The following is a 14,362-nucleotide window of genomic DNA, read 5'->3' as shown; positions in this document are numbered from 1 at the left end:
TCCTTTATTTTTACTACAAAGGTTCTGTTGCTTAGATATGATTTGAGTAAGTGATGGATTTGTTCCGGGAAATATTTTTTGATTGTTTGTAAGAGGTTGTCATGGTTCAAATGCTTTGTCAAATGCTTTCTCAATGTCCATGAAGAGGGCTGTATAGTATTGTTTTTTTTTTCTATTGTTCGTAAAATTTTGTTGACGAGCCTGCGTATTTGCTCTATCGTGGAGTGTTTGTTTCTGAATCCAAATTAGTGATTTGGTATTAATTTTTCTTTCTCTATTGTTGTTGAATTTTGGAAAACAGGAAATAGTGATATTGGTCTGTAAGATACAATTTGGTGTGGGTCTTTGCCTGAGATAGGTTACATTATGATCTGTGCTAGTAGCTTCCATAGATTAGGAAAGTATTGGATTCTTAAAATTGCATTGAATATTATTGTGATTAAACGTATTGCTTTTGGGGGGAAGGTTTTTCAAGATTATACCATTGATTAGGTCGATTCCTGGTGCTTTATTGTTTTTTGTTTTCTCGACTATAATTCTAATTTCTTGTGCTTTTGTATAAGGTATGGTGTAGTGCTTGTTAGTTGGGGTACTAATATATTGTGCATCTTAGACTGAATGACATTTGGTTTTACTGTTGTTAATATTATATGGAGTAAATGTATTACAAAAGTGGTTGGAGAATTCTGCAGCTTGCCCTTCGTTGCTTTTGACCCATGTGTTGTCTGCTTTTCTGATTACCGGGATTAGTTTTATTGGCTTCTTTATTTTGTTCGTGGCTTCCCATAGAGAGTAGTTGGCATTCTCGTGCGCAGAGAGTGTCTCTATGAATTTTGAGAATTCGTTATTATTATGATCTTTTATTTTACTTTTTATTTCCTTTGCGAGTTTGTTTATATATTTTTTATTTTCACTTGTTCTATGTTTTTGCCATTTTGCTTTCGCTTCTCTTTTTTCTCTGATTTTGTCAAAAGATGTCTGTTGAAATATTGCCTGTTGTTTGGTTCATAGATAGTAGTTACCCATGCTGCTTTTTGTATAATTTCTGTCAATGTTGTTACTGTCTGATCGATGTGTTCGAGTGTTTTAGTGGAACATTGCAGTTGATTTTGCTCTCAATTAATTCTTTAAACGTTTGCCATTTAGTAGTTTTACTGCAAAGCGTCTCTGGATTGTTGTAAAGTATTGGTCTGCTTGTGTATTCTATTATTATCGGTGTATGATCGGAGCTAAGCTCAAGACTGGGAGTTATTTTTAATTTCTTTGCGTATAGTCCTTTTATAACTGCAAAATCAAGCAAGACAGGAATTTTGTTTAGATCTGTCGGCCAGTATGTTGGCCTTCCTGTGGATAATATGTTGAAATTACTAGTTCTAATATATTTTTCTAGTGTTCTACCTCGAGGTGTGTTAAATTTGAGCCTCATAGCGTGTGCTTTGCATTGAAATCTTCACTACGATGTATTTGTCACCTAAGGATTGAAAATACTATTTCCATTTTTGAGATGCCATTTTATGTCACGGTGGTGTATATACTGCTGACATCTGGAAGTAATTGCTGTTAGTTTGTATTTTAACGATAGTCGCTTGAACGCGTTCCTGACTAATTTCACTATGTAACTGGTGTTTGATATCGTTTCTTATTATCACTGCAGTCCCTCCGTGTGCTTTTCCTGAGGGGTATTTGGTATCATAGATGATGTAATATGGTATTTTCATGTAGCTTTTTGGTGTGAAATGTGTTTCTGAAACAAGTAATATGTCGATATTATTGTTATACAGAAATGTCTTAGTTTCGAGGGTCCGTTGTTGTAGGCCATTGGAGCTCCAAGCTGCTATTTTCAGTGTGTGCATTTCTATTTTTTACTTAACATGTTTGTAAGTAGTTGCAACGTGACTGTAATTTGGTGTGTTTGTTATCTGAGTATTGCATTTTGCTCACTTATCATTTTTGTTAGCATTTCAGTGTTTTTGATAGATTGTTTGAGCAGTTACCTGATTTCTGTAGCGTCGTTATTGTTGTTGTTTTGGTTTTGGTTGTTTATAGGTGGTGTTGGTTAGTTAGTTGTGCATAACTTCGGCCACCAAAGCTGTTGGTGTTTCTATGGTTAGTGTTCCATACGATTTATACATTGGGTGTTGGCTCTGATTCTGCAATTTCTTGTTGTGAGGGATAGCTGCCCTATGTTCTGCTTCGAAGCGATGGAAACAGTTTTCGTTGTAGTTGTTTTGTGACTTCGCAGCCTTTATAGCTTGCTGGGTGGTTTCCATTACAGTTATAGCATTTTACTTCGTTTATCTTTCCTGTGTATGGGCAGTTTATTGTTAGGTGGTTTTCTGCACATTTGACACACGCTACGTTTCTGTTGTAGTATCTTTTTGTGTGTCCGTATTGTTGACACCGTAATAATCTAAGTGATTACAAATTACTATTGATGTATGATGTTGGATGTTCAAATTTTGTAAATAATGCTTGAGAAAGCTTTATCTTTTAACTAATTCTCTCGGATAAAGTGTGAAAAAATATCTGCTTTTTCAAGTAAAGTTTTAAATGCTGTTTATTACATAAGACTTTTACTGAAATCCTCTAGATACCTTCTCAGTCTCTGATAGTATTTAAAATAATACCGATAAATTCATATACGGTTATTTATTTATCTGGCCGCCTTTGTCACAATACCAGCATGTCCTCTATTATATCTAAAGCTTGTTATAATTCATAAATTAAATGAAAAAGTGTGTAGGTGAGAATCACATAGCAATCGCAAAGCAATTTTGAAAAACGAATATCTCATTAAAATATCTGTAGATAGAAAAAGCATATGATACAATATAGAGACTAAGAACTATCAAAATATTAACGAACTAAAAATAAAAAGCCATATAATTACCTTAATAAGAATTCTTTTAATTATATTACATTTTTTAGCGTAGCGACCAATATTACAGGCACAACTTGACACGATTTTTATTGTCATTAGGAAGACGGTAATTTATTTTTATGTATTTATTTCAATTATTGTTATTATTGCTATAAAAATTGTCAATTTTTATTAATAAATAAACAGTTATGTGACCTGTTCAGCCCCGCATGCGAATAAGGAATAAACCAGCTGTACTCTGCCGCCAATGTTATGTTTTGAACAGTTTGTTCGGAATTTTGAGTGGCTGTCCGTTTATGGCTCGGACAGCACCCATCTCTTCTTTGAGAAATTCCGAAATACCTGCCCTACTCTATAAACGTAATTGAAACATCAAATCAACATAAACAAAAAAATCCTCCTCTCCCACCAATCTTCATTGATGATGTTATCGACATTCAAACAATAATAAAGTCCACCGAGAAAGATGTTAACAAAGAGGATTACATACTAAAAATTAAAAACAATCAGGTTAAAATCCTGCCAGACCAATTCAGATTCCTATAGAAAACTGACAAAGTTACTAAAAACCCTAAACGCAAACTTCCACAAATATCAACTGAAATAAGAAAGACCTTTTCGTGCAGTACTTCGCAACATCCACCACTCCGCTAACTTAGATGAATTGAAGTTTGAACTCTTAAATGATGGCCATGAAGTAACCAACATTAGCAATATAAGGCATAGAATCACAAGAAACCCGCTATCCTTATTCTTTAAAGCAAAATCCAAATAACAAAGAAGCCTATAATATCAATCGCTTAATGAATTATGTAGCAAAAATTGAGCCACCTTTTATTAAGAAAGAGATAGTTCAATGTAAAAGGTGCCAAAGGTACGGCCACACGCAGAAATATTGCAACCACAATCACCGCTGCGTTAAATGTGCAGGTCTTCACTCCACAGATCAGTGCACTATATCTTCAGAAACTCCTGCGAAGTACATTCTATGTCAAGGAGAGCATCCTGCGAACTATAAATTTTGCACAGCCTACAAAACCTTGTATAAAAATAAGTACCCCAAACCCAGAGTTAATTCACTACTCCTCCAACCTCTTATGCAGAAGTAGTTCAAGGAAATTAAATGAAACCGAAAATCTATAGTGATCAATCCCAAAATAGTATTCCCAGTTCACAAAACACGGATAACTTCAACTGGCTTGAAAAATTAATCGCGAAACAAACAGAGCAAATTAATAATATACTATCATTGCTTACAATCATCGTGGACAAATTAACACGCTCCGACGTAAAATAAAACCAATATGCATAGCTCTTTGGAATGCCAACGGTCTAGCTCAGCATAAATACGAACTAGAACTCTTCCTAAAACAACAAGAAATTGACGTAATGCTTATATCTAAAACCCACTTCACCGATAAAAATTACCTAAAAATAAATGGTTATAACTTCTATCATACCCAACATTCCAGCGGAAAAGCCCATGGCGGCACCGGAATTATCATTAAAACCAGCATAAAACACTATGAGCTTCCATCATTCTAGAAGGACTACCTCCAAGCCACAAACGTAGCGATAGAAGATTGGCATGGTCCAATCACCACGTCAGCAGTATACTGCCCTCCTAGACATTCTATCTCTAAAGTGGACTTCGATAACTTCCTCGAAGACCTCGGCAATAGATTCATAGCAGGAGACTACAACGCTAAACATACCCAATGGGGCAGCAGACTTATTGCAGTAAAAGGTAAAAATCTACTGAACAGTATAAACACCAACAGACTTAATTACCTCAGTAGAAACGAACCCATTTACTGGCCCACTGACAAGAACAAACTGTCTTATTAGACTTCTTCATAACCAAAAATATCTCGCCGAGATATGTCCAAATCAAATCTTCTGTGGAACTCTCTTCAGATCATTCACCCGTAATAGCAATAATTAACTCAACAATTATTGAAAATCTACCTAATGGCTTTATTCACAACCAACTCACCAACTCAAAGTCAACGAAAACAAATCTAGTCACATAACTTTCACGCTACGAAAACAAACTTGCCCACAGGTAACGATAAACAATATACCTATTCTAGATAAAGAGTCAGTCAGATATCTGGGTATGACTCTGGACAGAAGATTGACATGGAAACAACATATCTTAGATAAAACCAAACAACTCAAGCAAAATTTAAAAAGTTTTACTGGCTCATCGGCCGACGTTCCAACTTGAACACGCAAAGTAAAATTACATTATACAAAGCCATATTAAAACCTGTTTGGACCTATAGAATCCAACTATGGGGAACAGCAAGTAATTCCAACATAGAAATTCTTCAACGATTCCAATCGAAAACCTCAAGATCCCTAATAGATGCACCGTGGTACGTCACCAACGAAACGATACATCACGACCTCAAGATATCCACAGTCAAAGAAGAATTATCCAAATTCAGCAATAGACACAAGAGTTAACAACCATCAAAACCCTCTAATTACTCAACTACTCGACACGTCGGAACAGATCCGCAGGCTAAAAAGACATTACACCTTAGACCTAAGCATTAGATTTAAATAGAATCAAACATACTATAAACACTTATTAATCATGTCATAGTACCACGCCAGATAAATTTACTTAAAATTCTCTTACGGGAATTGATTTTAAAATAAATGCAAATAATAAAAAAAAAATCTTTTCTAATATTTGGTTTTTCTAGTCTTCGAAGCCATTGAGTATTGTTTAGCACTAAATCAGTTTGAAGGGTCTCTCAGCCTCACGCCTCTTCTAGGAACATGCCTTGCACAGATGATGCAGCGGGGTACAGACAGGCCAGTTTTTCGTAATTATATAAATACGCATAGGCCCATGAATTCGAAGCTCTTTCGTAAAATAACGCTGTCAGCATGCGGATCTGAACTAGGATACACATTGTACTTATACTTAAATATATTTCTATTGTACATTCATCCACACATTTCCTCTCTCTCTCTCTCTATTACGAGATGTACCTTAACATTAACTAATATTAAGGTTAATCTGCTGTTAAGGTATATTACATGTGTTATGGAAATGTAATGTCCATTATTAAATACGTTCAGAGATTCTGAAAATCATTCAATTAATAATAGATAATAAATCTCAGGGATTATCGGAATATACTTGAGTATACTTGGAGTTACGCAGGAGAAGATTCATCAAGTTCGACTGTCTTTTGATATTTATACTAATTCATCAAGACACCTCCGCACCAATCAGCGAGGCGTATGTTCAAGGCCAGAAATTTTATGACCTTGGTCATTCGTTATATCCGGCGTATTCGCACGAATATCGACTCTTGAAGATACCTCTTTGATGTGAGCCAATCAGCGACACGTATGATCGAGTGCAAAGGAATTGTTTCGCCACGGTCCGCGCGCATGGCCGTAACTTACACTATTATCATCAGTCTACGATTTTCGCTATGTTTATCATTTACAGAAAGTTGTCGTGCTACGATACTTATTAATACAAATATTCATTTCTGCAAAATAATCAATATATAACTATTTGCAGATTAAACACAAATGCGTCGATGGTACACGTAAATGCACTTGATGATGCGGTAATCTTTAATGTAATGTGGTTAATGAATCAATGAAATAAATCAATAGGAAATTTATGATAATTGGACTTAATAGTAATTTATTCTTATAAATGCAATTGAAACACATAAATACATGTATTTGAATAATTAAGTTCAATCTAGAATTTGACTACATTTAAAGTAAATCATGATAATATCATATCCATACCAGCAGCACAAAATTTAAGTTATATTCATGTAAAAGAAAATAAGTAGTAATTTATAATTTTATCCGTATCTGCAAAATATGTATTCCTTTGACAAGTAGCTTCTTTATTCCGTAACTTGTTTGTTTGAAATTTATTATATTCTTAAATATTACTTTGTCTGGTCCAGAAACAAATTTTTAAAAATATAAAACGGTACCAATTAGCTGAACATTTAAAAAACGAGACTTCAAATTTGTAAGCATGAAATGTGGATCTTTACACTTATTTTATCAATAGTAACAGTACATAGAACAATTTTGTTAAAAAGTCAATGTATTATTTTACTTAATTAACGATTAAAATATTAATCCCCAATTCAATTTACTAATTATGTATTTATTCTAAACATAAATTTCATCTTTACTCGCATTATTTTAATACTTTATCAGAATTTTGACCTTCTGAAATCCTCACAATCTGGTTGCAGATGATTGTGCATATAAATACATTGAATATTTGATAAAATAAATATTTTATAATTATGTTCTAGTAAGCATAGTAAAATCATGAATTAATTTTAAAAAATATTATATAATGCATTCGCAACGTGATTAATTCGAATGAAAAACTACTTTAAATAAAAATTACCATTTGATATCGATAACAAACTGACCTACTCATCAGTCAATTTTAAATTAAAATCTAAATCTCCAGAAATAAATTTTAGTATTGCTCTTGATTAATCTAAATGATCGTCGTTTATAATATTTTAAGATTCGCTCTATTATTTTTCATTTGACTTGCATTTCGCTGTTGCAAAATCTAAATTTCGCTGATTTCAGGTTGAGACTTATTAAAATGCTCAAAGAATTCTTTCATAAAATAGGAGGTAGGCTTGCCTTTGTAACACAGTTGTTTCGTCGACTTCTGTTACTCTAAAACATAAAATGAAATTATGAATACAATCTAGATTTACTTCTATTTATATTAAACTAAAATTAAATTTGTTCAACTTTTTTAACTATATAACAATTAGTAGCAGAATTGTAGTAGTAAAACTGAAGCATGTTCAAAACAACATAAAAACATTTTTCAAACTTGATTTCATATCAATTTTTAATAAATGTTTCATAAAATTTATTTGTAAGCTTTTATAAGTTATATAAAACTATATGCATTAAGCAATCTGTGAACAAATTTTAATAATACTATTTTTTTCTTTTTTTGATAGAAATTACAAATTTGACTTCAATCAGCAGAAAATTTAAGAAACTACAACTACATTTATACAAACAATTCTTAAGAAACATTTCTTTTAATAATAAAATTTCTCTCATAACACTACAGTGTAAAGGACGTAATACATGGTCAGATACGAACAGATTGGAGTGATAACTCAAAGAAAACAGGTGAAAATGAAAGAAAAGGTCATTAAAAGAGTGAAAAAAGGAAAGGAAGATCCTATTATAGAGAGCAAAGCATAATAAGAAATAAAGGAAACTAGGGACTAAGGGACAGGGTGGAGGACTGACAGTAAGAAGGCAAAAACATCAGAAGAAATGGAGGAAATAAGAAAACTAGGAAGCTTTTAGAGAAGGGGGAACCTTATGCTAAACATGAAAAAGTCTAAAATAATGGTTTCCAAAAACGCGAGAGGAAAGTGGAAAATAGAAAAATAATTTTGGGAAGAGAGAAAAGTGGAGCCAGTAAAAGAATTTAAATATCTAAAATAGACTCTGAAACAAAATCCACTAATTTGACTCGTTAATTAAAAGTATTATGCTGCATGGAGCAAAGATATGAGGCTGGAAAGTACAAAACAGGCTGCAGATGATAAGGTAAGTATTTAAGGTAAATATTTAAAAGGCATATTAAGACGTAATTGAAACATCTTGGGATATAATGTAAAGGATGAAAATACAGAAACAAAATTATAGTGAAAGCAGGCAGAAAATCAACAGCACTTGAAAAAATAAGGCGAGAGTCAGATGATGAAATATTAAAGGAATATTTACAAGAGATAGAAAGAGAGAAGATAGTGCGATAACAAAGTAGTAGAAAAAAAGGAGAGAGAATTTTGCTGTAAAAATGGCCTATTAATAAGAGGAGTAGAAAGAAGAAGAGATGCTAGAAAGAGTGTTATGAGCAAAGTAGTGATGAAGGAAATAGAAATACAAAGGCAATAGCTGTACAACAAGACACAACAATTAAGGTACAATACAGAATACAGAGAAACTGAACAAGACAAATGCCAAAATAACTAACAGGAAGAGATATACAAAGTACAGCAAGATTCTGGTGCAAAAATGAAGAACGGGGAAATCTGCAGACTGTGCAAAGGACAAAGAAAAACACTGAAACACTTGGCCACGAACTGGAATCTCACATATTTGGACCATTTTTATACACATTTAGACCAAGCCAAAGCTTTAAAAGGACAGATGATAGGAAGAATCTTATTAGACAAAATGAAGTGGTTCCTAATGATTAGAATGCAGATATTTATGCAAATCCATATTTTTTATGAATGCAATGGGAGAGATGGACCCTAAGTAAAGATTTGTTTGGTCAATCAATAACGAGTACTACACTTGACTTATTTACATACGGGATATTCCGTTGTATGTGAGAAATAGATGGAGTAAATTGAGCACACTAATTTTTAGATTATTAGTTATGGAGACATTTAAAATCTGTTGTTCATGAAACGTTAGTTAACAATGTTGAAACTCTTCATCAATATAATGATTAAAGTTGCCAACAAATCCATGTAGCCTGTTCAGAAAAGTTTGACAGTCTACGATGTAACGTATTCAAGCCTCTATTAAAGCTGTGATCATTGTGAGCAATTATTCTGAAGGTAGGCAAGCAACTATTACAAGACAAAACAAGCTTTTACTCGAAAGCAAGATGATATCAGGCATATATGTTTATACATATGTTTATATAGCATGAACATTTTTTCTTATTTTAGTATCCTGAATCTGCCCCAGCTATGTCTCCCATATCGATCCCTATATTACCTACACAGAGTGTGAGTGTGTAGAGAATGGAAAGAGTTTTAAAACAACAGAGCAGTTAAAAACAGCATGTGGTAACATATTTTCTATTCTTTACATAGAAACTGACGAAGATTTATCCTCTGTAAGCCGATATTTAAATATTTTAATAAAGATATAATTAAAAATAAAAGATATAATTTGAATTTTTTGGGTCGGTCTGGTGGATTTTATTTTATTTTCCATATCTAGGATTTAAACACATACAACAAAACATTCTATAATTTTGTATATCATGCATTGTTCTGTATGCTTTCTCAACTTGCAAAAACTACATAAATATTCAATTAGAAATATTCAATAGACTATTAATAATGTGTTATATGTACGAGTATAATCTTTATAACGTTTCACATACTATGGTATCATTATTTCATTTAATTACATAGGATATATCGCATAACACATACATTAAAAAATTACATACCTGGAATCCGAAACATGATACCATTTACCGGGTGGCGGTCTTACTGTCAATGAGGGAGCTGCAGCTGCTTCTTCAGTTTCAGACTCAGAACTCGAAGAATATGAACTTTCTTGTAAATCTTTAGCATCTTTTGGTGGCAAAAATGACCATCGAGGATCATCTGATGTTAGTGCTAATCGTGACTGAAAAACATTCATAATTTCTTGAAAGCTGTATATTTTAATACTTAATGTGCAAAATTTTTTATGTCAAATAATAGATACATCCTTTTAATATGCAGTAATTAATTACAAGTAATCAAATATGTGTGTGAAGATCATACTAAATAAAAAAGAACTGTATAAGAGGGGGACAAAAAATAATGTATATAGATTAAATGAGAAAAAGTGAAGTCTCACAACACATAACCGAGTAAAAAGGAAGCGGTGCATTGGCTCTCATTGTTCTGTAGTCCTCCATATAAAATTTTGTCCTAAACGCTTCCATCTACTACCTCTCATTGATCTAGTTGATTGAAATCCTACAGGTCTCGTATTAAGTCGGTCGTCAGTTAAAAGTTTCTTATAGGTCCGTCTGTGTCATTTTCTGGTTCTAACGATTTCTAAAAGCTCCACTTTTACTCGAACGAACAGTATTTTATTATGTATTAGGATATCCCATAAGTAATGATACAGTTGTCGGTTTTCTTACGCTAAACAAAAATAAGAGATTACCTGTTGGCAATCAATTAATGATGGATTTTCTTGCATTTTTTATAATTCTTTACCTTTATCTATTAAATATTCTTTTCAATTTTTGTAAAACTTTGATAGTAACAACATCCATTATTTTAAATTTAACTTTCATAAAAATGGTGTTACATTCCGTCTATATATTTTGATGACACCCTCCGACCTAGTATGGAATGATAGTAATTATTAAATTACAGCCACATTTTTACGATTTTAGAGGCTCCTATAAATGGATTTCTTGCACGTGTGCTTCGAGTGACGTGGTGGACGGACGGGATGCAATGAGCATATATCGTTCCAACTCGGAGCGCCGCACCGTCCAAGAATGAGCAGACTCAGCGACCATGAGCGCTGTAACGTTGTTACGGGGGGAACCCCAATTTTAAAAAGTGGAACTTGAGACGAATAGTCGGTACCGCGAATTCACAAGTCTCTTGTCCCGATTTGTACACGTTTTGAGTAAGTCTGGCACGTGTACAACAGATATCCGTAAAAAGGCAATAGGCTTAAATCTGTGGGATAGTGTAGAGCTTTGTCCGGTAGATGTCCAGCGTTGCCCAAATGATTGTGCGTAAATCTAGTTCGCACATTGAAACAATGACATAATCTTTTGTAACATAACTTGTTGTAACGTTTGTAGAACTCTGATATACAAACGTAGGCTGGGACAACGGTACTACGAGACTGAGAGCAGAAACATTCAAACGAGTGTGAGTATATAGCACAGTAACGAAGAACAAACAAACATCTAGAATGAGTTGTGAGTATCAACTATTATATTTCTTCTTTCTTTCTTTTAGTATCATAAATAAAAGCGTATTATTATTCATCGGATTCAATACATTTCTCTCTTTCTTTGACACTATCCCCTCTTTACACCAATAAAGGTCGGATCCACATTAAAAATAAAGATAAAGCTTGGACGCTTCTCATTCAATTGTGTGACGTGCTCGCTACCAAATACCACACGTTACAACGGCATTACTTATGGGGTGACCCAATATTTATACTTGACACATAATTTAATATCATAATTTGATAATATTTATAACATTATATCATTTTAACAGTGCATTAAATAGATTTGTAATAATTTATAATTAAATTCTTAACATTTAAATAATTACCTTTACGTAAGCCACGTAATGTCCACCGTGAATAGTTCCACTATGTTCAACAACACCATACAGTGCATAAATTCTAGCTTTTTTATGATTTTTACAGATAGGTGCTAGATCAAGTAATATTGGAAATGAAACGTGCCTTGTTACTTTTCGAAAATCGACTCGTTGTGCTTGAAATCGTTTTAAATGGAGGATTAGAACCGCGGGTACTCGAGAGATCAGGTATTGTTTCGTACTTGGAGTGCAGATCATCTTACAATTCGGTTTCACCTGACATCATGAAAAATTTATTTCATTTTAGATCCTATTGCATTAAAAACTGCAATTCTCAAGCGAGGAATTTTTCAATCAAATATACATTATTATTATTTATTATTAGTTATTATTAATTATTATGAATAATTTCAAATATTATTAATTAATATAACTGTTAAATTGCATTATTAAACTTGCATATAATATAATATACCTTTCTTTCTCTGGCAGTACAAGCTTCACAACTAACTTTATTGCTCCCACTCATCAACTCTAAAGCTGTAAACTGATTTAAGCACGATTGTATCGAACATTCTCCTTCCTTAGTTGTATATCTAGTAGGTGATTGCTGAAGACTACCACTAATTCCTATTTTTGAAATACCAGAAGTGATGTTATCAATTCTATTATTAACGTCATTAGAACATTCTTCTGTTTTTCTCCTTGTTTTCCTATTATGAAAATAAATGTATGAAATTCTAAAATCATTTAAACTAAAGTAATATAATATAATTAGTATTAACGGCAATAATATTATTTTTTGCAATCAAAAGTTGAACACAGATGATATAGTTGAATAATATAACTGGCGTAATATTCAATTATAGTAAAATATAGCAAATAGAAAAGTGTAAAAATACATGATAAAAGCTGTACGAGAAATATCGAACTGATATAGTCTGGTAAGATAGTCGCATACTGCGCTCATCTTTATCTAGGAAGCTCAGACTATTTGTGCAATAATACATTTCTCATTAAAAAACAAAATGTAACAAACAAAGCGCGAATTTCTATGTAAACTTATACAATTTCTATGAACGCAATTAAATAATGGTATATTATATCCACTAATTGTACGCATGTATTATAATAAATAGTATGCTGTGGATATTATGTACTATATTCTATAATCTCATGGCATGTATAATAAACAGCTGAATTATTCTTTGCAGTGTTACGATATTAGTAACAAAGTATTGTTACTTCTTTAATAAACGAAGCCATACAATGTCTTAATCGACGAAAAAGGGCCGTTGTCGATATGTTTAAAAATATTCTTCTACGTTAATTTACACGACAAATCTTTAGATTTACAGAAACATAATTTTTTAAAAAGTGGTTTCCGTGTGTAGTCCGTATTTTTATGGAAGATATGCATCAATACTGATGATTATATATTCTACTTGCTTAACTGATCAATTTCATTTCATGTAATTAGTAAGCAATGAGATCTGGATATGAGTATATCCGCGCTCTCTTTAAATAGTACACCTAAAAAAAGCAGGTATAGTTCTGGCTAAACGTCAAAATATATTTTCTACAAGACTCTACACCTAGAAATCTTGATTTCGACAGCTTCTATATAAATATACCTTTACAATTCCTCAAATAAACTATTATTAATAATAAATTCGTAGCCCTATTATTAGTGAATTTTTCGATTTTTCGACAATGTTTCGATGCATAGATTTCTTTGTACATAGATTTATTCAATAATATATGTGTCATGTGACATATTGTGTGGACCGAACTAGCTACTTCGGAACGATATCCTCAGTCACAGCAAGGACTGTATGAAAAGCAGATATATTTTTTGTTGTTTGTACAGTGATGTTTCCCTTCTTTATTAAAAGAACATCAAATGGTGAAAATGCACCTTATTTTTCCCCATCTTTACTTTTAACGTAAATACACTTAAAATTCATAAACCCACAAATTGCAGAGAAATACGCGTCAAAATATCACTTTTCAGAATATGTATAATACGTATGTGATATGTCTTGTTTTAAAATATTGGCGTTTCATTCTGCGCATTTATGCTCATCTGCAGATTCATTAACCCCATAAGTATTTTTATATTACAGAAATAATTTTGAATATTGTTTCGAATGGCGACAGTAGCCAATCAAGATGAAACTTGGTGGATAATGTAAGGGATGTGAACGGACTCCAAATATAAAATCTCAGTTTTGAGAAATTATACGTTCGAAAGATAGAAATCCCTATGTACGTACGTATAATAAATCTTTACTATTATTCGACGCAATGTTCGGAAATTAGTATAATGATATAAAAATGGATGATGTATATGAATGAGGGGAGACAACATTAA

General features: G+C 32.5%; 1 protein-coding gene and 1 long non-coding RNA gene across 7 annotated transcripts in view; one reads left to right on the top strand and one right to left on the bottom strand.

Annotated features, from left to right (window-relative positions):
* Nucleotides 1-6,546: 6,546 nt before the first annotated feature.
* The window catches only part of Usp16-45 (ubiquitin specific protease 16/45), a 52,217-nt gene continuing 44,401 nt past the window's right edge, over nt 6,547-14,362 (bottom strand). For all 6 annotated transcript variants that reach the window (XM_072022994.1, XM_072022997.1, XM_072022995.1 and 3 more), the window contains 4 exons: nt 12,464-12,701; nt 11,998-12,264; nt 10,140-10,321; nt 6,547-7,588 (listed from right to left, as the gene is read on the bottom strand). In XM_072022994.1, coding sequence (XP_071879095.1) covers nt 7,516-7,588; nt 10,140-10,321; nt 11,998-12,264; nt 12,464-12,701 — 760 coding nt within the window. In that variant the 3' untranslated portion in view covers nt 6,547-7,515. The remainder of the gene's footprint in view (nt 7,589-10,139; nt 10,322-11,997; nt 12,265-12,463; nt 12,702-14,362) is intronic.
* LOC139998470 (uncharacterized) lies at nt 7,737-9,914 on the top strand. Its single transcript, XR_011803290.1, has 2 exons — nt 7,737-9,513; nt 9,628-9,914. It is a non-coding gene; the product is annotated as an uncharacterized lncRNA (long non-coding RNA).

This window comes from Bombus fervidus, chromosome 3 (assembly GCF_041682495.2).
Source record: "Bombus fervidus isolate BK054 chromosome 3, iyBomFerv1, whole genome shotgun sequence".
NCBI lineage: Eukaryota > Metazoa > Arthropoda > Insecta > Hymenoptera > Apidae > Bombus > Bombus fervidus.
The sequence above is the reverse complement of the archived record's forward strand: the minus strand, read 5'-3'. Positions and strand labels throughout refer to the sequence as shown.